This window comes from Schistocerca americana, chromosome 2 (assembly GCF_021461395.2).
Source record: "Schistocerca americana isolate TAMUIC-IGC-003095 chromosome 2, iqSchAmer2.1, whole genome shotgun sequence".
In the NCBI taxonomy this organism is placed as follows: Eukaryota; Metazoa; Arthropoda; class Insecta; order Orthoptera; family Acrididae; genus Schistocerca; species Schistocerca americana.
This window is the reverse complement of record NC_060120.1, coordinates 552317595-552339584: the sequence shown is the minus strand read 5'-3', so window position 1 is coordinate 552339584 and position 21990 is coordinate 552317595. Positions and strand designations below refer to the sequence as shown.

The following is a 21990-nucleotide window of genomic DNA, read 5'->3' as shown; positions in this document are numbered from 1 at the left end:
TTAACACTATCGCTGACGATAGTCCCGAGAGATATGTGCCAACTAACTTTGACCGTAATGTCACCAACATACACATATCCTGTTGTTCTGCCGTTCTGTTCTCGGCACTCAGTCCACTTTTATCATTATCATAAACATATCACTTTACTAGGCACATAGTGCTAAAACTGCTCGGTACTCTGGCCGCATCTCAACTCTACTCCTCAATGATTACAGCAGAACAGATTCACAGTAAGGCAATCGTTACAACAGCACTGTTAAATTGGAAAGAGGCTCACTAGGCTGAAGAAAAATCTGCATCGACGCAAATACTCCGCAAGCCATTGTACAGTGTATAGCGGTGTGTACATCCTACCTATATTATCGACATTTTTCCCCATTCCACTCGCGTATTCTCAGAGGGGAAAAATGATTAAAATATGTCGCTGTGCAAGCCCTAATCTCTCTTATCTTAATCTGATGATCCCTAAGCAAGATATACGATGATGGCAGCATACTGGTCACACAGTATTCTCCGAATACATGTTCTCTAAATTTACCCAACAGCATTTCACGAGAACTGTGTCGTCTTTCTTGCAAGGATTCCCAATTAAGTGCCCAGAGCGTTTCCGTTACACTTTCGTGTAGACTAAACCGACATGATACGAATCTAGCAGCATGTCTTTGTTTGCGATTTCGTTTGCAGATGCACTGCATTTTTCCAAAACACTACCAACAAACTCTTCCACTCGCCTTGCCTAATACTCGTTTCACATGATACTCCCATTCATATACACTACTGGCTATTAAAATTGCTACATCACGAAGATGACGTGCTACAGACTCGAAATTTAACCGACGGGAAGAAGATGCTGTGATATGCAAATGATTAGCTTTTCAGAGCATTCACACAAAATGGCGCCGGTGGCGACACCTATAACGTGCTGACATGAGGAAAGTTTCCAACCGATTTCTCATACACAAACAGCAGCTGATCGGCGTTGCCTGGTGAAACATTGTTGTGATGCCTCGTGTAAGGAGGAGAAATGCGTACCATCATGTTTCCGACTTTGATAAAGGTCGGATTGTAGCCTATCGCGATTGCGGTTTATCGTATCGCGACATTGCTGCTCACATTGGTCGAGATCCAATGACTGTTAGCAGGATATGAAATAGTGGGCTCAGGAGGGTAATACGGAACGATGTGCTGGATCCCAACGGCCTCGTATCACTAGCAGTCGAGGCATCTTATCCGCATGGCTGTAACGGATCGTGCAGCCACGTCTTGATCCCAGAGTGAACAGATGGGACGTTTGCAAGACAACAACCATCTGCACGAACAGTTCGACGACGTTTGCAGCAGCATGGACTATCAGCTCGGAGACCATGGCTGCGGTTACCCTCGACGCTGCATCATAGACAGGAGCGCCTGCGATGGTGTACTCAACGACGAACCTGGGTGCACGAATGGCAAAACGTCATTTTTTCGGACGAATCCAGGTTCTGTTTACAGCATCATGATGGTCGCATCCGTGTTTGGCGACTTCGCGGTGAACGCACATTGGAAGCGTGTATACGTCATCTCCATACTGGCGTATCACCCGGCGTGATGGTATGGGGTGCCATTGATTACAGGTCTCGGTCACCTCTTGTTCGCATTGATGGCACTTTGAACAGTGGAGGTTACATTTCAGATGTGTTACGACCCATGGCTCTACCCTTCATTCGATCCCTGCGAAATCCTACATTTCAGCAGGATAATGCACGACCGCATGTTGCAGGTCCTGTACGGGCATTTCTGGATACAGAAAATGCTCGACTGCTGCCCTGGCCAGCACATTCTCCAGATCTCTCACCGGTTGAAAACGTCTGGTCAATGTTGGCCGAGCAACTGGCTCGTCATAATACGCCAGTTACTACTCTTGATGAACTGTGGTATCGTGTTGGATCTGTATGGGCAGCTGTACCTGTACACGCCATCCAAGCTCTGTTTGACTCAATGCACAGGTGTATCAAGGCCGTTATTACGGCCAGAGTTGGTTGTTCATGGTACTGATTTCTCAGGATCTATGCACCCAAATTGCGTGAGAATGTAATCACATGTCAGTTCTAGTATAATATATTTGTCCAATGAATACCCGTTTATCATCTGCATTTCTTCTTGGTGTAGCAATTTTAATGGCCAGTGTGTAGGTTCTTAGCACTACTCTTAAATACGTCAGATTTGACATCCGATAGATGTTCAACATTAACTTGTGCATTAAAAGCCCGTTAATCTGGCACCCAACAGTCTGTAAAATAACCCTGTTTACCTGTGCCCATATGCCATCGGTAGCTGTGCTCTGTCAAAAGTTGGCACTATCAGTCATGTAGATTACATCAGATCTGCTGTTCAAACACTTTGCTTTCACTGAGATGTTTAGTAGGCTACGGTTTATGGTCAGATAGAGTCTCATTTACTATTAACTATGCACAGATAACCAGTTAGCCACATACTACACTCAGTTGATGTCCTGTACTATGGTGGCAATTTTTCGAGTGCAGTAACCTACCACTGAATTGAATCAAAAGTTCACGTGTAGCTAAAAATATATATAATTAACAGAGTTACTCAATATTGTTCTCAAATCACTGCCCTTGAACTCTAACAGTAACGTAATTGTGAAAACGATGCACACAGTAACTAACTATTGGAGATAACACTGTTCATATTCTATTCCTATTATCATAGTGAGCATTATTGAATTGTAGCACCATTTTAGCACAGTCCGTAATACTAATTACATATTCACTGTCCAATCACCCATTTAAAACAGACACTGAATAAATTCTCGGACAGGGAATTTAGATAAAAAAAATACATTTATCACTGATGCTAATGCGTCTGCGGTACATTCCCTTGTTTTTGGTTGACATAGATCTTGTACTTTCCACAACATTCCACAGACTGTCTGAAATCGCTTCTGAGGAACCCGTTTCATAAGATTTTAATAATCAAACTGCAGTTTTCTGTTGTTGTTTGCTGTATTCTCATGACTTACAGTTAAAAATTTGTGCTTCTGAGCAAATGAATAGTAAGGAAAGTTCTTCTAAATGCGGACTTTCAGATACAGCAGCAACCTGTATTCAATTATACAGTCTTATTTGCCAAAATATGGTGTTCCATTTCAATTACAGTGTCTTAGTTAAGAACGTTAATTACTCCAGAACTGAATGAATGCAAAAGTGGCCAACATATACTCGACATCAGTTACATACCGGTACTTCACTTGTATACAACACTAACACCAAGAAGGAGTTGTGCGACATAAACGAAAGTCGGTAGGCGTGTATCTACATCTGGAAGATGATGTCTGTACGCGATTGCTGGCAGCAGCGGTTGTGAGAAATGTACGGTCGCAATGCCGGGCTCCAAACGGCCAAGTGATACCACCGAGAGGGAGGACCACAGTGTTCCGCGTATGGCTCTAGAGGCGTGGCGTACTGCATCTACAGCAGCAATTTGAGCAGCAGTTGGTACCACAGGGCCATAACAAACTGTTACAAATCGGTTACTTCAAGGACAGCTCCGAGCCAACTGCCCTGTAGCGTGCATTTCACAGACCTCAAACTATCAGCATCTGCAACTTTGTTGGTGTCAAGTGCGAGCTCATTGGAGGACAGGGTGGAGATCTGTTGAGTTTTCTGGTGAAAGCCGGTTCTGCCTCGATGCCAGTAATGGTCGTGTGTTGATTAGGAGGTCAGTGGAGGGCCTGAAAAAAAAAGGCTCTGAGCACTATGGGTCTTAACTTCTGAGGTCATCAGTTCCCTAGGACTTGGAACTACTGAAACCTAACTAACCTAAGGACATCACACACATTCATGCCCGAGGCAGGATTCGAACCTGCGACTGTAGCGGTCCCGCGGTTCCAGACTGTAGAGCCTAGAACCGCTCGGCAACTCCGGCCGGCGGGCCTGCAACCAACCTGTCTGTGTGCTAGACGTACTGTAACCTACAACTGGAGTTATGGTCTGGGGTGCATTTCGTATGAGAGCAGGAACACAGTCGTGGTTATCCCACCCGCCCTGACTGTAAATTTGTATGTCAGTCTGGTGATTCGACCTGTTGTGCCGCCATTAATGAAAGGCAAACGCCGCCATTAATGAACAGCAAACAAGGGCGTGTTTTCCAACAGTATAATGCTCGCCCACATACAGCTGTTGCAGCCCAAGATGCTCTACAGAGTGTCGATATGTTGCCTTGGCCTGCCCGATCACGAGATCTGCCTCCAATCGAGCCCATATCTGACATCATTGGACGACAACTCCAGTGTCATCCACAACCAGCGTTAACCGTCCCTGCTTTGACCGACCAACTGTACGACACAATGTATGCACGTCTGTCTACTTGCATTCAACATTCTGGTGGTTACACGAATTATTGATGTACCAGCATTTCACATTTGCGATGAACGGCTTATCTCGCGCCTACATTAACCTGTGATGTTGCGATGTTAACCACTTAAATATGTTACCCAGACAAATGTATTCCCGAAATTTCATTACTCAACATTGATTATTTTTTGATGTTGCGGTTTTTTTCCGTCAGTGTATGTTCACGTAGGAACAATTATACAAAATCTAAGGCTACTGGTGTTGGTAATTAGCACAATTTTCAGGCAAACTAATTATACCAACTGATTCTAATTAACCAATTAAATGTGATGGATAATAAAGGTAACTTGGATAAGCCCTGAATTAATAGTCAAAATTTGTGGTACTGTGCATATGCCGTATAAGTGGTGAGAATAACGTATCAGCTGTGTGGAATCAACCAGCTTTGTTAGAAGTCCGGCACGTTCAACAAGAGGGCATCGCATCATACATGCTGAATATTTCTGACATGTTCTGTAGAATTCGGTCGTGCCCGGGGGTGGTCAAGAATTGCTGGCTGCAGTGGCCGAGCGATTCCAAGCGCTTCAGTCTAGAAACGCGCGACCGCCACGGTCGCAGGTTCGCATCCTGCCTCGGGCATGGGTGTGTGTGAAGTCCTTAGGTTAGTTAGGTTTAAGTAGCTCTAAGTTCTAGGGGACTGATGACCTCAGATGTTAAGTCCCATAGTGCTCAGAGCCATTTGAACCATTTTGGTCAACAATTTCGAGTCGTGTAGAGCCAAAAATTGTTTCAGTCACCTGTCAGACAGCTTCTGTCGCGTACCAACTCTCCACACGGATTAAAAAATAGTGTTTTAAAGTGTAATCACCGTTAGTGCTGTTCTATATCGCAATTACGGTAGTGCTACCTATTGTTGTGGGTACGTTTTCTCAGTCTATCACCTCTCAAAACGAAGTGTGGGTAAAACGTAAACGTGTTACGCTTACAATACAACAAAAGCTTGAGATCATTAAACGGACTGAGAAAGGTGAGAATAGAAATAAGATTATGGAAGAATATAGTAAGATTATGGAAGAATGTGAAGTTTTTTTCTTTTAAAGTCTATGATATTAAACTAAATAAAAGTGCACTTCAAAAGTTTGCCTCACTTTCAATTGCAGTAAAAGACACTGAATATTGAAAAACTAAAAAATCCCAAACTAGATCAGTTGGATGAAATTTTGTACAGGTACTTCTGTGCCGAAAATGCCTTAAGGAAAACTAGTAACTAGGCCTATGATTAAGGAAAAAGGTAAACACTTTCGTGATGAGTTGGGATTACGTGTGTTTCCTTACGGTTGGCTACACCGATTCAAAACTCGTCATGGAATTCGGAAGCTTGACGTAGGTGGGGAGTTACGATCGGCAGATCAAAATGCAGCTGAAGAATACAGTGAAACTTTTCTCGGTTTGGCTAAACATCATAACTGCTAATCAAATCTACACTGCCGATGAAACGCGACTGCCTTGACGTTGTTTACCTAATTAAACTTTGATAGGTAAAGATGTAGTAAAGGTAGCGATGGTATGAATGTCCCCCGTAGGTAATCTGGGTTTCCCAAGTACGTAATAAACATCAAGGCGCATTCTGTTGGTGAATGCATCCGGTGCTACTACTAGTTCGTAGTTTCTCCTGTAGAGCGCCGAGTCAGTACTCAGTAGCTAGTTTTACCAGCCTGCAGCGAGGTCATTTTCTTTTCACCGCTGTCAAAAACTTTGTGAGGTAGGCATTTGTAGCATTATTACTGTAATTATGCCTGTGAAAGTGATCTTTATGATATTTTTGTTCTATTGCACATGTATCAAAGATTATGTTGTAATATTAATGTTGTAATTTATGGTTAAGGTTAAACGAGGATAAGTTTTTTTCATACAATTGGTACTATCAGCCCCCAAAACAAAAGGGGTCCAAATTATAATCACTACAGAGCTTCTGTTCAATTTTATGTTGCAGATGCCCCGTAGGAGGAAACGAAAAAGAAAAGCTTGCGATAAACAAGACATGGTAAGAGTTTTACAGGCGCTATCAGAGAAAACAATGGGCCTAACAAAGGCAGCAAAATCGTCTTCTGTACCTAGACCTATTGAAGAAACATTTAGCCGAAAAATCGGGAGGAAGCCAATTTTGTCTGCTAATACGGAAGACGAACTTGTTAAATATTTAATTGAAATGGAATCTAAATTATATGGCCTTGCAAGAGACGACGTGCAGAGTTTATATTTCCATTTATACAAGAAAAATGGAATCTGACGTTCTTTCAGGAGTGAAGTTGCAGGATGTACATGGTTCAACCAATTCATGAACCACCACAAAAGTGTTCTGTCTGTTCTAAAACCTTCAGCAACTTCACTTTCTCATGCTAATGGTTCACCAAGGAAGCTGTAAACAAATTTTTCAACATTCTGGAGCCTGAGCTTGATGAACATTAAGTATCCACCAGATCGTATTTTCAGTGTGGGTGGAAGAGAGATATCCATCGTACAAAGCAAGGTTCTTCGAGTGATTGGTCTTAGAGGCAAACGGCAGATTAGAGCTTTAAATGCTGCTGAGAGAGTGACTCTCATTATTATTTTGTGTTGTTTGAATGCTGTAGGAACACTTATACCACCACTGATGATTTTCCAAAGCATAAACGTTGTAGAGATTTTAACGGAAGATGTCTTACCCGGTGTCATTGGAATATGCCATCTTTCTGATTTTATTCAAGGAAATCTAATTACAGGCTGGTTTAGAGACGTAATTAAGAAGACTAAGCCCACAGCAAAGATCCTATCCTCCTAATTCTTGGTGTGCATAACACACATCCAAAAAATATTGAGATGGTTGTTATTGCTCGGAATAATCACATTACCGTCATAAGCCTCCCCCCCAGTACAACCCATAAAATGCAACCCTTGGACAAGACATCTATTGGCTCAATGAAATACTAGTACAGTGAAAATATTCGACAATGGATGTGCAATAATGGCAGAAACCTTGGACCATATGGCACTTCGGAACTATTTGACAAGGCTTACCAAATGTGTCAGACTGATAAAATTGCTGCCAATAATTCACAGTGTCAGGAATTTACTCTTAAACTGTCTGGTTTTTGGTGAAGCCAGTTTTTCTTCCTCTGGAGGCAACACATCATAGTTAGATCTCTGAAGTCTCCAAGAACGCTGGAATGCTTTCTCTAAAGGATAAATTGCTATTGAGTCTTCTGAAGATGTGAAATCTAAAAATTCTGTTGGGACCTCAAATAATTCCAACCACAATATTTTGCCATGTTCTTGGGATATAGAAGAAGCTGGTCCCTCCAGACTTCGCACATCAGTGAAACCTAAAGTAGCTCTTTCACCAGGAGACACTTGGCCCATTTCAAACCCCAAACAAAAAGACATACAAAGGCCCTAAGTTTATAAAAGTTGCTTTAATATCATCATCCCCATGTAAAGTGGTGCTATTTAATGCAGAACAGAGGAGAGCAGAGAAAGAATGTAAAAGGAAATTCAAAGAATTTGTGAAAGTGTCATGAAAGAATCTAGGAAGGACCTTGTAAGAGAAAGGAAGTCACCATGCCAAATGGAGAACAAGAAATCAACAGTAATAATAATAATAATAATAATAATAATAATAATAGATTCCCAAGAAGTTTACAAGAGAAAATTGCTTCTTTCACTCAGAGATTTTGATGGCGAGTCATGTTATTCAGACTTAGATTCGGGTGAGTCCAATCCTGAAGCTGCATTTGATGTTAGCAAGCCTATCAGTGATGACACTGCTTGCCTCCGTGTGATGTGATGTATACAGAAGATGGTGTTGGTGAACTGTGGGTGTAGCGTATGCTCTCTGAAATGTCAGCTCATAGTGAGTGTGCCGGTTGTAAGACTTAATTTATGTATGTGATTTGTGTAAATAGATGAAGTGTTTTTCAAAGTATTGAAGCTGTAAGGATCTTGGTAAACACGATTTTTTAAATAAATCTAGGTATGGGGATGATCTCGAAGTAGAATTGTACATTGTACACTCTTATAATTATATTTGATTTAATAAAACTGTCTTTCTTGCAAATTCTGGTTTAATATTTTGAATTTATACCATGTGGCTCAAATTACCAGCAAAATATTTTTCCCAGATTGTGCAGGGCTCCATAAAACAAATTGTATTTTTTTACCCCAACCAACATTCCTCAAAAATTGTTGTATAAATAAGTCAAAGACATGACACAGTATGTGCACAGCAGCTCTTACATAGATAGGAAAGAAATTGTGGCAATATGTATGAAAAATCAAAATTATACCACCTCTTCCTCTACGTGTTGGCTGATTATAGTCCACTTGGTACCAGCAGGTAATGCCGGCGACACCAGTGGACTTGTTGCCAGACGAGATGCTGCTAGAGATCCTATCACGGCTGTCGGTGGACGAGTTACTGGGTGCTGCCTCTCGCGTCTGCTCCCGCTGGGAGCGGCTGTGCCTGGAGGTGGCCGTGTGGCGTCACTCTAGTGGTGGTCTCTGCTACCACGGCACCTCTGACTGGCCGTCCCCTGCAAAGGCGCCCAGGCCCACCATCTGCATACATGCCCGCGATGATGTCGGCCGTGTTCTTGGGGAGGTATTGGTTACCATTACGATTTGTTATTGTAAATGTGTTAAGTGCATACACATCCGCAGAAATTTATCTGAGATGGGGGCAAGATTCTAAAATTGCCAGTTCTTGCTCAGTTGATTTAATGAGGGGGGACAAAAGTTTATTTTACGGACATCCACAGCTTAAAGACTTCATGTTGAGTAAAAAGCTCCTCTGCAGGTGTATTGTTACTTTATTTAAAAAGTGCAACCAGTTTCGTAACATTAGTTACATCATTAAGTGGAGTTATGAATAGAAAGAGCCATGAAAGAATTCCAGGAAGTGACAACCTTGGTTAGAAAGAATGTTAGATCATTGCCATAATTGGCTGAATGCAATTAATCTGACATTTGGTGATGACCAATACTCACAATTACAACATGATACTGGAGTAAAATTAATATTAAACTTTTTCCCCCAATGTCTATAATTTCACTCCATTCCAAACATTGTGTCACAGCCCACAATAGACTGGTGTAGAAGGGGAGCTAATAGCCAGAACCTCAAAAGGAATATAAAAAACGGTTAGGTATGGTGTGAGGGAGGAAACAATTGGGAACAGAAGAAAGGAAAACCAGAGAAAACCATATGACGTTCTACTGGTTACAGTGAGTGGAGTACAGGGCAGCACCATAGCTGGCCGCAGACTAACATGGAAATGTGTGAAGGGCCCCTAGGCATGTGGCACAGTTTTAGAAGAGCTAAGGTGGACTCTTGAATGTGAGAAAGATTCTAGGATTTGGGTCACCACAAGATTACAAATTCAAATACTACAATAAAACATATAAACTGGGCACTATTAGAGGCATAAATGCCTTAGTGTGGGAAACTATTAAAAATGTCAAAACTCTTTGAAAAACTTTGAGGGGAGGGACTCATGAAATATCAGACCATAAAGAGACCCAAGAGGGCGTAATATGGTTCAAATGGCTCTAAGCACTGTGGGACTTAACATCTGAGGTCATCAGTCCCCTAGACTTAGAACTACTTAAACCTAAGTAACCTAAGGATATCACACACATCCATACCCGAGGCAGGATTCGAACCTGCGACTGTAGCAGTTGCGTGGAAGGGCATATTTTTATTTTCCGAGATAATTCTTAGTTACAGTTTTACGAAGTATAAATTTAAGAAAGAATATTCATGACTCTATACAATGCGAGTTTTACAATTTTATTAAGTTTAGATAAAATAAAATTTAGAAAAAACGGTTCTAACCGCACTTAAGTAATTGAGTCTTATTCTAAGTCGTGGGTTAAGCCCACTACTTAAATATTGAGAGAGGCCGCGTTAGGCGCGGTTACTTAAGTATGTCATCCTTAAGAATATTCCCGCGGTAGGCGCGGCCTTACTTATGTCAAACCAGGGGTATGTTGGACCTAATTTAGGAGCTATTTTATTTTATTCGATTCATCTCCATGCCCTGACAGCACACTGCACATGCACGGCTGCCAGCGGCTGGTGTGCCACGCACGCAGGCGGGTCACACACAGCCGGACTCCTCCCCTCTGTCCGCCTTGCGGCAGACGTCACCGGGGTGTCGTGGCAGGAGGGCGTTGCTTCCCACGCTGGCTGGAGACTGCCGGGCAGTAGGCACACGTTTGGCGCCGCCTAGCACCGCGCCAACCTAAGTAACCTAAGGATATCACACACATCCATACCCGAGGCAGGATTCGAACCTGCGACTGTAGCAGTTGCGTGGAAGGGCATAATACATTAAGTAAATGTACAACTAAAATCTCCTCATATCATAGTATTCCGTGCTATGGTAGTATTTCATGTCGCATGGGCAAACAGTTTTTAACATGTAAGATTGTCCCATTATATTTCATTCCCAGGAATAATGGGGAGAGATTCAGACGTAGGGAAAAGAACGAATCGAGGGTGATCCTTTCAAGTCTCCAGGGGTTTACTGAATTGTATGTAATGACTGGCTGAATGAATATTTCATCCAGGTGGGTATATTTAGAGAACATTCGTCTGGCTTGGGTTCTAACTCAGCTTTGGGGTCTCTTTTTTTCTCAGACAGGTAACTCTGTTATGAGACATTTTGTCCAACCTCTCGATGTTGCATAGGGAATGTAAGGGCGATGTGCTTAATGGTCTAGAAGAGATAGAGATTTACCATGCCTAAAAACAGTTTTACTCTCATCACCAAACTTGAATTGAAACATAAAACGACTCTAGTTAATTTTGATCATATCAGTGAATAACCCAGCTCATTTACCTGTCTGTGCATTCCACATTGCCTCATTCTTTATCCCTCCCCCCCCCCCCCCCCCCCCCTTGTTTTTCATCATTGCATCACTGGTTTTTTTTATGATTTGATATTTTATGGGTCCTTCTCCCCTTAGTTTTAACATTTTTAATAGTTTCCCACACTATGCCATTTATGCCCTCTAATAGTATACAGTTTATATGTTCTTTTGTGTCTGACTTTGTAACCTTCTGTTAACCCAATTCATAGTACTTTTTTTACACTCGAGAGTCTGCCATAGCTCTTCTGGACATGCAACACCTGTCTAGTGGCCCAGTGTATATTTCCGTGTTAGTTTGCAGTCAGCTGTGCTGCTGGCCTGTACTCCACTTGTCAGATCCAGTTTTTCCATTTTTCTGTTTTCTTTCGTTCCTCTCATCACACTGTACTTTAAAAGTTTATTTAGATATCATTTTAGATTCTGGCTATCAGCCCCCCTTCTACATGGGTCTGTCATGGTCTCTGACATCATTTTTAGAATGGAGGGAAATTCTAGAGATCAGGAGAGAAAGTTTAATATCAGTTGTACTACAGTATCATGCTGTAATTGTAAGTATGAGTCATTGCCATATTACTTACACTCAGCCGTTTTTGGAAATTTTCTGATATTCTTTTTATCCAAGATTGTCACTTCAGGGTATTATTTCACGGTTTCTTTTTATTCAGGACTTTACCTGATAATGTAACTAAAGGAATAATACAGGTGCAGCAGTGTGTTCTAGTCAACACTGTCAGTTATTCTGATAATGAATGATTCTCTAAAAATGAAATTTGACACGAGCAGCACACAACGTTATCTATCTCAAACAACTGATACGTATCCTGTCATTACTTTTAGGTAGAGTACATTGAAACCAAAATGGTAAGCATATTTTGTTAGCCTATGCTGGTATGCTTTGCCTAGGCATATTCAGTGGTTTCCTGGTGCTAAGCAACATCGCACCAGCTCACTTAAGAAGGCAGCAAGCCCTCACTTGGTTTGCTATGAGAATGCAGAATAATCATTCTCTTTCCATAAAAAATATCAGTCAGTGAGGTTCTGCAATCTGATTATCAAACAGTCTTGAGAACAACCTTGAGATTATTAGCCAATAGCTTCAACCGTCTATCTGAATATTACAGTGATCATGAATACTCGAGTGAGTCTTCTTGTGAGTCACAACCAACTGTCAGAGTCCCGGGCTTCAAACTTTCCTCTTGTATCCTGATGCAAACTGAATCAAATGAGATGTAGGACAGAAAGAATAGCTCCCACTTTCTACAGTTGAGGAGGGCAGTTCTTTCCGATCTGTGAATGCAGCAAAGTTGAGTGGATGGTACCACATATTGAAGAACTACATCATTATATTATCTATTAATCTGTGTGTTCTCCCTTTTGTTTATGTAACTAGCTGTTTATACTTTCCTTCTTTGTAACTCTTAATGTACTTCTTATTATTATGGAGCATCAAATGCTAAATAAACAAATGAAATTAGTACAAGCAAAGTACATACACTGCCCAACAAAAGTTTGGAATACTATCGTAAAATGTAGTCTACAATATTAGAGGTCACTTTGACCTAGGCACTTCATGCATTATCCAATTATAGCCAATGTACTGGATGGTGATTACTACTGGCATGCTTTTTGGCTGTTTCCCAATCATTTAAAAATATCGTGCTGCAGTGGGACACCATGGGCAATCCAGTATCAACAACAGTTTCATTCAGTTCGTATTCGGCACTGCAATAACATGCCACATAGAAGCATACAACACTTGATAGGATCAGGATAGTGCATTTACTTTCAACCGGTCAAACAAAGCAAGATATTGGAAATCAGTTACATGTCAAAGTGGTGTGTCTAGTGTGTGGAGAAAATGCAGAGAGATGGGAAATGTGAACAACAGGCATCATAGTGGTCATCCTTGTATGACAACACCAATGCATGAGCTTTTCCTTCAACTGTCGGCTTGCAGGCACCCTGCATCAACTGTCAGAAATATTGGAAATGACTTCTCCCAGGCAGCAGCGATTCGTATCTTAGACCAAACAGTGCATAGAAGATTGCATCGGGGTGGTCTTCATTCCAGAAGATCGATTAGAAGCTTTGCACCGAACTGACACAATTGGAGGACCAGTGCTCTTGCACATCAGTATTGGACCATTGCAGAATGTTTGCTGATGAGACCAGGATCAGTTTGCAACCAAACACTAGATGTATTTGGATAAATGCTTGAAAACACCAGGAATGCCGATACATTCACTAAGTCCATCCATTTGCAGGTGGAGGTGTAATGTTCTGGGTGGCAATAATGGTGGGACTGCGGATCCCTCTAATTCCAATCTGTAGCAATTTGACTGGTCTCTGATAGCTCCAAGAGGTCCTACGAATGATTTCAAGGCACTACAGATGTGAAGTCAGTGACAACTTCATCCTAGTTGTTGACAATGGAAGACCGCACCATGCTCTACAGTGCGTTTAAAATAAGTTGCGACTTTTGACAGTTCAGTATGGAGTGAGTGGAGGGTAGCATAATTGCCAGTGTGTGCTTGGTGCATCAGCAAGTGATCACAGTATAATGCCAGGCATACTTGGTGCGGAACCTGTCAGGCTCACTTGACTGCATAAACAGTAAGCTGTGCAAGCCGGTCAGGGAAGAGAGGATTAGTATTTAACACCCATTGACAATGATGTCATTAGAGATGGAGCACATGGTCAGATTAGGGAAGGATGGAGAAGGAAAGTGGCAATGCCCTCTTGAAGGAACCAGCCTGGCGTTTGCCTTAAATGATTTAGAGAAAGCACAGAAAACCTAAATCAGGATGGCCGGACATGGGTTTGAACCTTTGTCCTCCCGAATGCAAGTCCAGTGTGCTAACCACAGTGCTGCTTTGCTGCAAGCTGGCAAATCTCCAGTCTTAGTCAAATGATTTTGAAGAAACTATTCAGTAATAATCTCTCATTCTCACGCATCTTATAGTTTAATTCATCAGTTTCATAATGTATGGCCTATCATTTTATTAGTGTCATAGTTATTCTGACATTTTGATAGTAGGTAAACTACTGCAAGAAATTCTTCGTTTGCAATGAAAAATAGGTATCACTATGAATTTGTGTTTGGTGCATGTTAGGTTAAATTTTGCTACGTATTAAATGGAGATGATACATTGAATTATACTTTAAAGTTAGAAGTACATTGCTGTCTGTTTCCCAATCTTGAGAAAATGGAATGTATGTAAAGTGCTCCATGATGAACTTGTATGTCAGTGAAAAGACTACAATGAAAGATTCATAAATTCCTCATATCTCCTAAACAGTTTGAGATATCAAAACAAGATTTTGGCAAATGATACTGTCCAAAGATGACAGTGTTTTGCCACATGTGAAACTTCCATATCTACCACGGTACACAAACTACAGATTTTTTCAGTGATGTAATTTAATTATTGAGGGCCATCAATAGCTGTTGAAACAAGAACTGCTGTGGGTTTTGTAACAATATAAGTGAAGAAGTTAGTTTTTGTATTGTGAATGGGCTGTTCCATAAAGTATTGACCTGACCTGCACTCAGTTGTTAGTTTCATAATACACTATTTCAGGATTCTGTTGCAATTTCAACTGCTTTAGAATATTAGTGAGGTGAATATTTCAAAACTGTTGTGTTTTGACGAAAGAAGCAGAAGTATTCCTCAAAACTTGTTACAGTCCTTCATGAATCAATGTCTCATCAACTACCTTCTTCGTATGGCTGACAACTTAAGCCTAGTCCTTTCGTGTAACCTTTGTGGTGGCTTCTTTTGTCAGCATTTAAACCTAAGTGAGCGTAAGCTGCTTCTTTTTTTTTGTCACTTTATTTTTCGCCTAGGCCCATATACTCTGTCAGATTTAAATGAACATGATATGGAGGAAGCCTGATTAAACTATTACCTTTACAATTAGCCAGTTTGTTGACCTGGTAGTGTGAAGTTTTGACTTGTACGGCACTACAAGTTCCATTAACTTTGAGCTATACATGCTTCAACTTTATCTCAAGGTACATTCCTTTGTACCCAGAGTAAAATGTCCACTTTCCTCGACTGAATTGTTGGAGCTTTATACATCACAACAGAGTGGTGTGGCGTCGTGTCCATTACTATTGTCGAAATCTGTGGAATGTTTTGCAGCAGAATGTTATCTACCTAGCTGGTGAATGTGTTCTTGGATGACACTTTTATTGCAAATTTTGTATTCAGATGTACTGCACGTTTGTTACTAATGCAATGCCAACACAATGTCATGCTCACAATATATGACAACTACAGAACACTTCAGGGACAGAAAATACAACTTTATGATGAGATCTGATGCATCTAATATGGGACACCATGTGGCACTCTTTGTTGAACTTTACCAGCCGAACCGCTGGTGGTGTGGAAGGGAAAGTTGGCTCTTCATTGGTGTTACCTGGGCAATGGCGTCGTGTACCCCACTGGTCAGCCAAACGTGAAAAGTCACAACTACTTGTAAACGCACTATAGTAGTTTCTCAGTGTTTTCAGAGATTCAACATCAATTGACTGCATTGGGCAGTAAAGTCTCCAGACATGAATGCAGTTGAGCATGGGACCTGTTCAACGTGGCCATTGCACAGCATCCGAATCGACCTGACAATCTTCAGGACGCCACGGGAGCTCCCATTGAGGAGTAGAACCTTATACAAAGTGTGCCTCACAGGGTGGAAGTACTGATCTGTGTGTGGGGAGGACATACTCACTACTAAAGACTGATAATCATCATCACGAGATGAAGACTTTCACTGTTTTTGTTTACAAGATATACACTTAGGAGAGAGTCTGCTTTGTTTTTTAATGATTTTTTGTCAATAATAAAAATTGTTCTTGTTTTTGGAGAAAATGGTGTTTATTCTGGTAATAAGGTATTGCCACCATTTTGTTTTAGTGATCTAAATTGCAAACTTCTTATGATTAAATTCAGAGTATTCAGTTTGAAAAAATAAAAAAAAATAAAAAAATCAGGACAATTGAGAAAATCCTTTTCCATATATCTCGTGTGTTTCCTTTGGTGCTTATTAAGTGTATAGATTGAATTACATTGGGATAGGTTACAACGCAATCTCACCCTCTTCTCAGCTAGTCTTTCCTTTCATGTCCTCCGACTCTTATAAATGCAGTCTGGTATCTGTACGTGTTGTGAGTAATCTTTCGTCCCAGTCTTTTATCCTTCTACCTTGAAATTTCCAAAGAGAGTATTCCAGTCAATGTTATCAAAAGTTTTCTCAAAATTCACAAACAGTATGAACTTAGATTTGCCTTTGTTTAACATATTTCCTGAGATAAGTCATAGTGTCAATATTGCCGTATGCGTTCCCAAATTTCTCTGGAACCAAAACTAATCTTTCCCATGTTGACTTTTAATATTCTTCTGTAAATAATTCATATCAGTATTTTGCAGCTATGACGTGCTAGCTGCTGGTTCAGTGGTGTTCGCACGTGACTATCAGCATCTTCCTTCTTTGGAAGTGGAATTATTACATTCTCCTTGAAGTCTGGGGATATTGTGCCCGTTCACATATCTTGCATACAAGGTGGAATAATTTTCTCATGGGTGGCTATCCCAAGAATCTCAGCAATTCTGAGGGGCATTGGTTCCCACTTACACATTGTTCTCACAGTAACATACCTTCCATCTCATCTGCATTGACTCGCTATTCCCTTTCTGTAATACTGTTTTGAAGTTCATTTTCGTTGCACTGCCCTTGTGTATATTTCTTTCACCATCCAGCTTCACCTCCCTTGCTTAGTTGTGGCTAGCTATCAGAGCTCTTAATTTTCTTCCAGAGGTACTGCAATTTTCCTGTAGATAATATGGTTCTACAACTTTACATTTGTCCTCTAGCCGTCCCTGCTTAGCTGTTTCACACTTTCTGTCAGCCTTATTTTTAGAGGCCTATATTCCCTTTTGCCTGCTTCATTTGCCGCATTTAGATATTTTCTCCTTTAGTAAATTAAATTCAGTCTCTTGAATGTTATGCAAGCGTTTCTATGGATTCTTGTCTTTTTGTCTTTTTGATCCTTTGCTGCATTCACTGTTTTCTCTCTCAGAGTAAAAACTTGACTTCTGTTATTGCATGATAAAAACCAACATTGAAAACAATTTTTTTACTGATGTAAATGCCATCTCTTACACCACACCAGTAGCATTTTTCCTGTCTTCATATTGTCCTGTTACTTGAGTGAGGAAAATATGTGCATGAAACAATTTAAGGTTGCAGCACACCAATTTTGCAACACAATGGCAGGACGGATTATACAGCAACGTGTGAGTTTGACTTTTTGTTTTGCAAGTTATCATCATTCTCTGATTTGCTTTTGACATAGTGTGTCTAATTGTTAATGATAACTTATTCCATCTATCTACACATTTTATTACCTCTTTTAGTATTTAACAAAAGTCTATAGTTTCATTGGACTTGGAAATCAGTGTTTGTTTCCATACTCTGTGTGGTGTCACCACCAGACACCACACTTGCTAGGTGGTAGCTTAAATCGGCCGCGGTCCATTTAGTACATGTCGGACCCGCGTGTCGCCACTGTGTGATCGCAGACCGAGCGCCACCACAAGGCAGGTCTCGAGATACGGAATAGCACTTGCCCCAGTTGTACGACGACTTTGCTAGCGACTACACTTACGAAGCCTTTCTCTCATTTGCCGAGAGACAGTTAGAATAGCCTTCAGCTAAGTCCATGGCTACGACCTAGCAAGGCGCCATTAGCCTTACATAGCAAGTGATAGTTTGATAGTTATAGTATGAAATGTCTCATCCGGAATGCTGTATTCACAACAAGGATAAATAAAAGTTAAGTATTCGAGGAGCTGCATACTTTTCTTATTAGCATTCAATACTTATCCTGTTCCAGAATTCACGCCCGTCTGCGTTAGATAGCTTCCATTTCGGCCTCCTCTATCTACAAGGTGTTGGCACATTTACCAACACATCACTCTGCCTGCTGCCTTGCAGAACCATGTCTAACATTTTTTTGACAAGAGACAATGTGGTATTGGGTTGCAAGGCTCACACATCTCTCAAGTCAGTTAACTTGCATGTTGTGTGTAGCCGATCCTCTTCTCTGTGTAATCAGCTATGTTGATCTCCCAAAAGCTTCTTCTCCGAAGACTATAGCTGTTTAAAGGAATTTATTAAACTACTTCTCTATCCTTGAAATAATTTGGTACTCGTAGAATACTTTTCAGTTCAATCACTTTATATTTTCAACTTCCCCAGACAACAACTTCTCCATGCTAACTTAGTCCTTAAACATTAGATTCATTTACACATATTCAAATATCATTGGTTTGATGTTGTTGTTGTTGTTGTTGTTGTTGTTGTCTTCAGTCCTGAGACTTGTTTGATGCAGCTCTCCATGCTACTCTATCCTGTGCAAGCTTCTTCATCTCCCAGTACTTACTGCAACCTACATCCTTCTGAATCTGCTTAGTGTATTCTTCTCTTGGTCTCCCTCTACGATTTTTACCCTCCACACTGCCCTCCAATACTAAATTTGTGATCCCTTGATGCCTCAGAACATGTCCTACCAACCGGTCCCTTCTTCTTGTCAAGTTGTGTCCACAAACTCCTCTTCTCCCCAATTCTATTCAATACCTCCTCATTATTTATGTGATCTACCCATCTAATCTTCAGCATTCTTCTGTAGCACCACATTTCAAAAGCTGCTATTCTCTTCTTGTCCAAACTATTTATCGTCCATGTTTCACTTTCATACATGGCTACACCGAGCGAGGTGGCACAGTGGTTAGCACACTGGACTCGCATTCGGGAGGACAACGGTTCAATCCCGTCTCCAGCCATCCTGATTTAGGTTTTCCGTGATTTCCCTAAATCGTTTCAGGCAAATGCCGGGATGGTTCCTTTGAAAGGGCATGGCCGATATCCTTCCCCATCCTTCCGTAACCCGAGCTTGCGCTCCCTCTCTAATGACCTCGTTGTCGACGGGACGTTAAACAACACTAACCTAACCATACATGGCTACACTCCATACAAATACTTTCAGAAATGACTTCCTGACACTTAAATCTATACTCGATGTTAACAAATTTCTCTTCTTCAGAAACGCTTTCCTTGCCATTGCCACTCTACATTTTATATCTTCTCTACTTCGACCATCATCAGTTATTTTGCTCCCCAAATAGCAAAACTCCTTTACTGCTTTAAGTGTCTCATTTCCTAATCTAATTCCCTCAGCATCACCCGACTTAATTCGACTACATTCCATTATCCTCGTTTTGCTTTTGTTGATGTTCATCTTATATCCTCCTTTCAAGACACTGTTCATTCTGTTCAACTGCTCTTCCAAATCCTTTGCTGTCTCTGACAGATTTACAATGTCATTGTCGAACCTCAACGTTTTTATTTCTTCTCCATGGACTTCAATACCTACTCCAAATTTTTCTTTTGTTTCCTTTACTGCTTGCTCAATATACAGATTGAATAACATCGGGGAGAGCCTACAACCTTGTCTCACTCCCTTCCCAACCGCTGATTCCCTTTCATGCCCCTCGACTCTTATAATAGCCATCTGGTTTCTGTACAAATTGTAAATACCCTTTCGCTCCCTGTATTTTACCCCTGCCACCTTTAGAATCTGAGAGAGAGTATTCCAGTCAACATTGTCAAAAGCTTTCTCTAAGTCTACAAATGCTAGAAATGTAGGTTTGCCTTTCCTTAATCTATTTTCTAAGATAAGTCGTAGGGTCAGTATTGCCTCACGTGTTCCAATATTTCTGCGGAATCCAAACTGATCTTCGCCGAAGTTGGCTTCTACCAGTGTTTCCATTCGTCTGTAAAGAATTCGCGTTAGTATTTTGCAGCTGTGACTTATTAAACTGATAGTTAGGTAATTTTCACATCTGTCAACACCTGCTTTCTTTGGGACTGGAATTATTATATTCTTCTTGAAGTCTGAGGGGTATTTCGCCTGTCTCATACATCTTGCTCACCAGATGGTAGAGTTTTGTCAGGACTGGCTCTCCCAAGGTCGTCAGTAGTTCCAATGGAATGTTGTCTACTCCCGATGCCTTGTTTCGACTCAGGTCTTTCAGTGCTCTGTCAAACTCTTCACGCAGTATCGTATCTCCCATTTCATCTTCATCTACATCCTCTTCTATTTCCATAATATTATCCTCAAGTACATCGCCCTTGTATAGACCCTCTATATACTCCTTCCACCTTTCTGCTTTCCCTTCCTTGCTTAAGCCTGGGTTTCCACCAACACTCTTGATATTCATGCAAGTGGTTCTCTTTCCTCCAAAAGTCTCTTTAATTTTCCTGTAGGCAGTATCTGTCTTACCCCTAGTGAGATAAGCCTCTACATCCTTACATTTGTCCTTTAGCCATCCCTGCTTAGCCATTTTGCACTTCCTGTCGATCTCATTTTTGAGACGTTTGTATTCCTTTTTGCCTGCTTCATTTACTGTGTTTTTATATTTTCTCCTTTCATCAATTAAATTTAATATTTCTTCTGTTACCCAAGGATTTCTACTAGCCCTCGTCTTTTTACCTACTTGATCCTCTGCTGCCTTCACTACTTCATCCCTCAGAGCTACCCATTCCTCTTCTACTGTATTTCTTTCTCCCATTCCTGTCAATTGTTGCCTTATGCTCTCCCTGAAACTCTGTACAAACTCTGGTTTAGTCAGTTTATCCAGGTCCCATCTCCTTAAATTCCCACCGTTTTGCAGTTTCTTAAGTTTTAATCTACAGTTCACAACCAATAGATTGTGGTCAGAGTCCACATCTGCCCCTGGAAATGTCTTACAATTTAAAACCTGGTTCCTAAATCTCTGTCTTACAATTATATAATGTATCTGATATCTTCTAGTGTCTCCAGGATTCTTCCATGTATACAACCTTCTTTTATGATTCTTGAACCAAGTGTTAGCTATGATTAAGTTATGCTCTGTGCAAAATTCTAGCAGACGGCTTCCTCTTTCCTTTCTCTCCCCCAATCCACATTCACCCACTATGTTTCCTTCTCTCCCTTTTCCTACTCTCGAATTCCAGTCACCCATGACTATTAAATTTTCGTCTCCTTTCACTACCTGAATAGTTTCTTTTATCTCATCATACATTTCATCAATTTCTTCATCATCTGCAGAGCTAGTTGGAATATAAACTTGTACTACTGTAGTAGGCATGGCTTCATGTCTATCTTGGCCACAATAATGCGTTCACTATGCTGTTGGTAGTAGCTTACCCGCACCCCTATTTTTTTATTCATTATTAAACCTACCCATGCATTACCCCTATTTGATTTTGTAGTTATAACCCTGTATTCACCTGACCAGAAGTCTTGTTCCTCCTGCCACCGAACTGCACTAATTCCCACTATATCTAACTTCAACCTATCCATTTCCCTTTTTAAATTTTCTAGCCTACCTGCTCGATTAAGGGATCTGACATTCCACGTTCCGATCCGTAGAACGCCAGTTTTCTTTCTCCTGACGACGACGTCCTCTTGAGTAGTCCCCGCCCGGAGATCCGAATGGGGGACTATTTTACCTCCAGAATATTTTACCCAAGAGGACGCCATCATCATTTTACCATACAGTAAAGCTGCATGCCCTCGGGAAAAATTACGGCTGTAGTTTCCCCTTACTTTCAGCCGTTCGCAGTACCAGCACAGCAAGGCCGTTTTGGTTAGTGTTGCAAGGCCAGATCAGTCAATCATCC

General features: G+C 41.0%; 1 protein-coding gene across 10 annotated transcripts in view; it reads left to right on the top strand.

Moving 5' to 3' along the window:
• LOC124595606 (F-box/LRR-repeat protein 4-like) overlaps positions 1–21990 on the top strand; it is a 101155-nt gene that overhangs the window by 39855 nt on the left and 39310 nt on the right. For 4 of the 10 annotated variants that reach the window (XM_047134422.1, XM_047134413.1, XM_047134417.1 and 1 more), the window contains 2 exons: positions 6347–6397; positions 8723–8989. In XM_047134422.1, coding sequence (XP_046990378.1) covers positions 6347–6397; positions 8723–8989 — 318 coding nt within the window. Of the gene's footprint in view, positions 1–6038; positions 6116–6346; positions 6398–8722; positions 8990–21990 lie in introns of those variants that run through there. The other 6 variants (XM_047134414.1, XM_047134418.1, XM_047134416.1 and 3 more) reach the window with 5 other exon arrangements.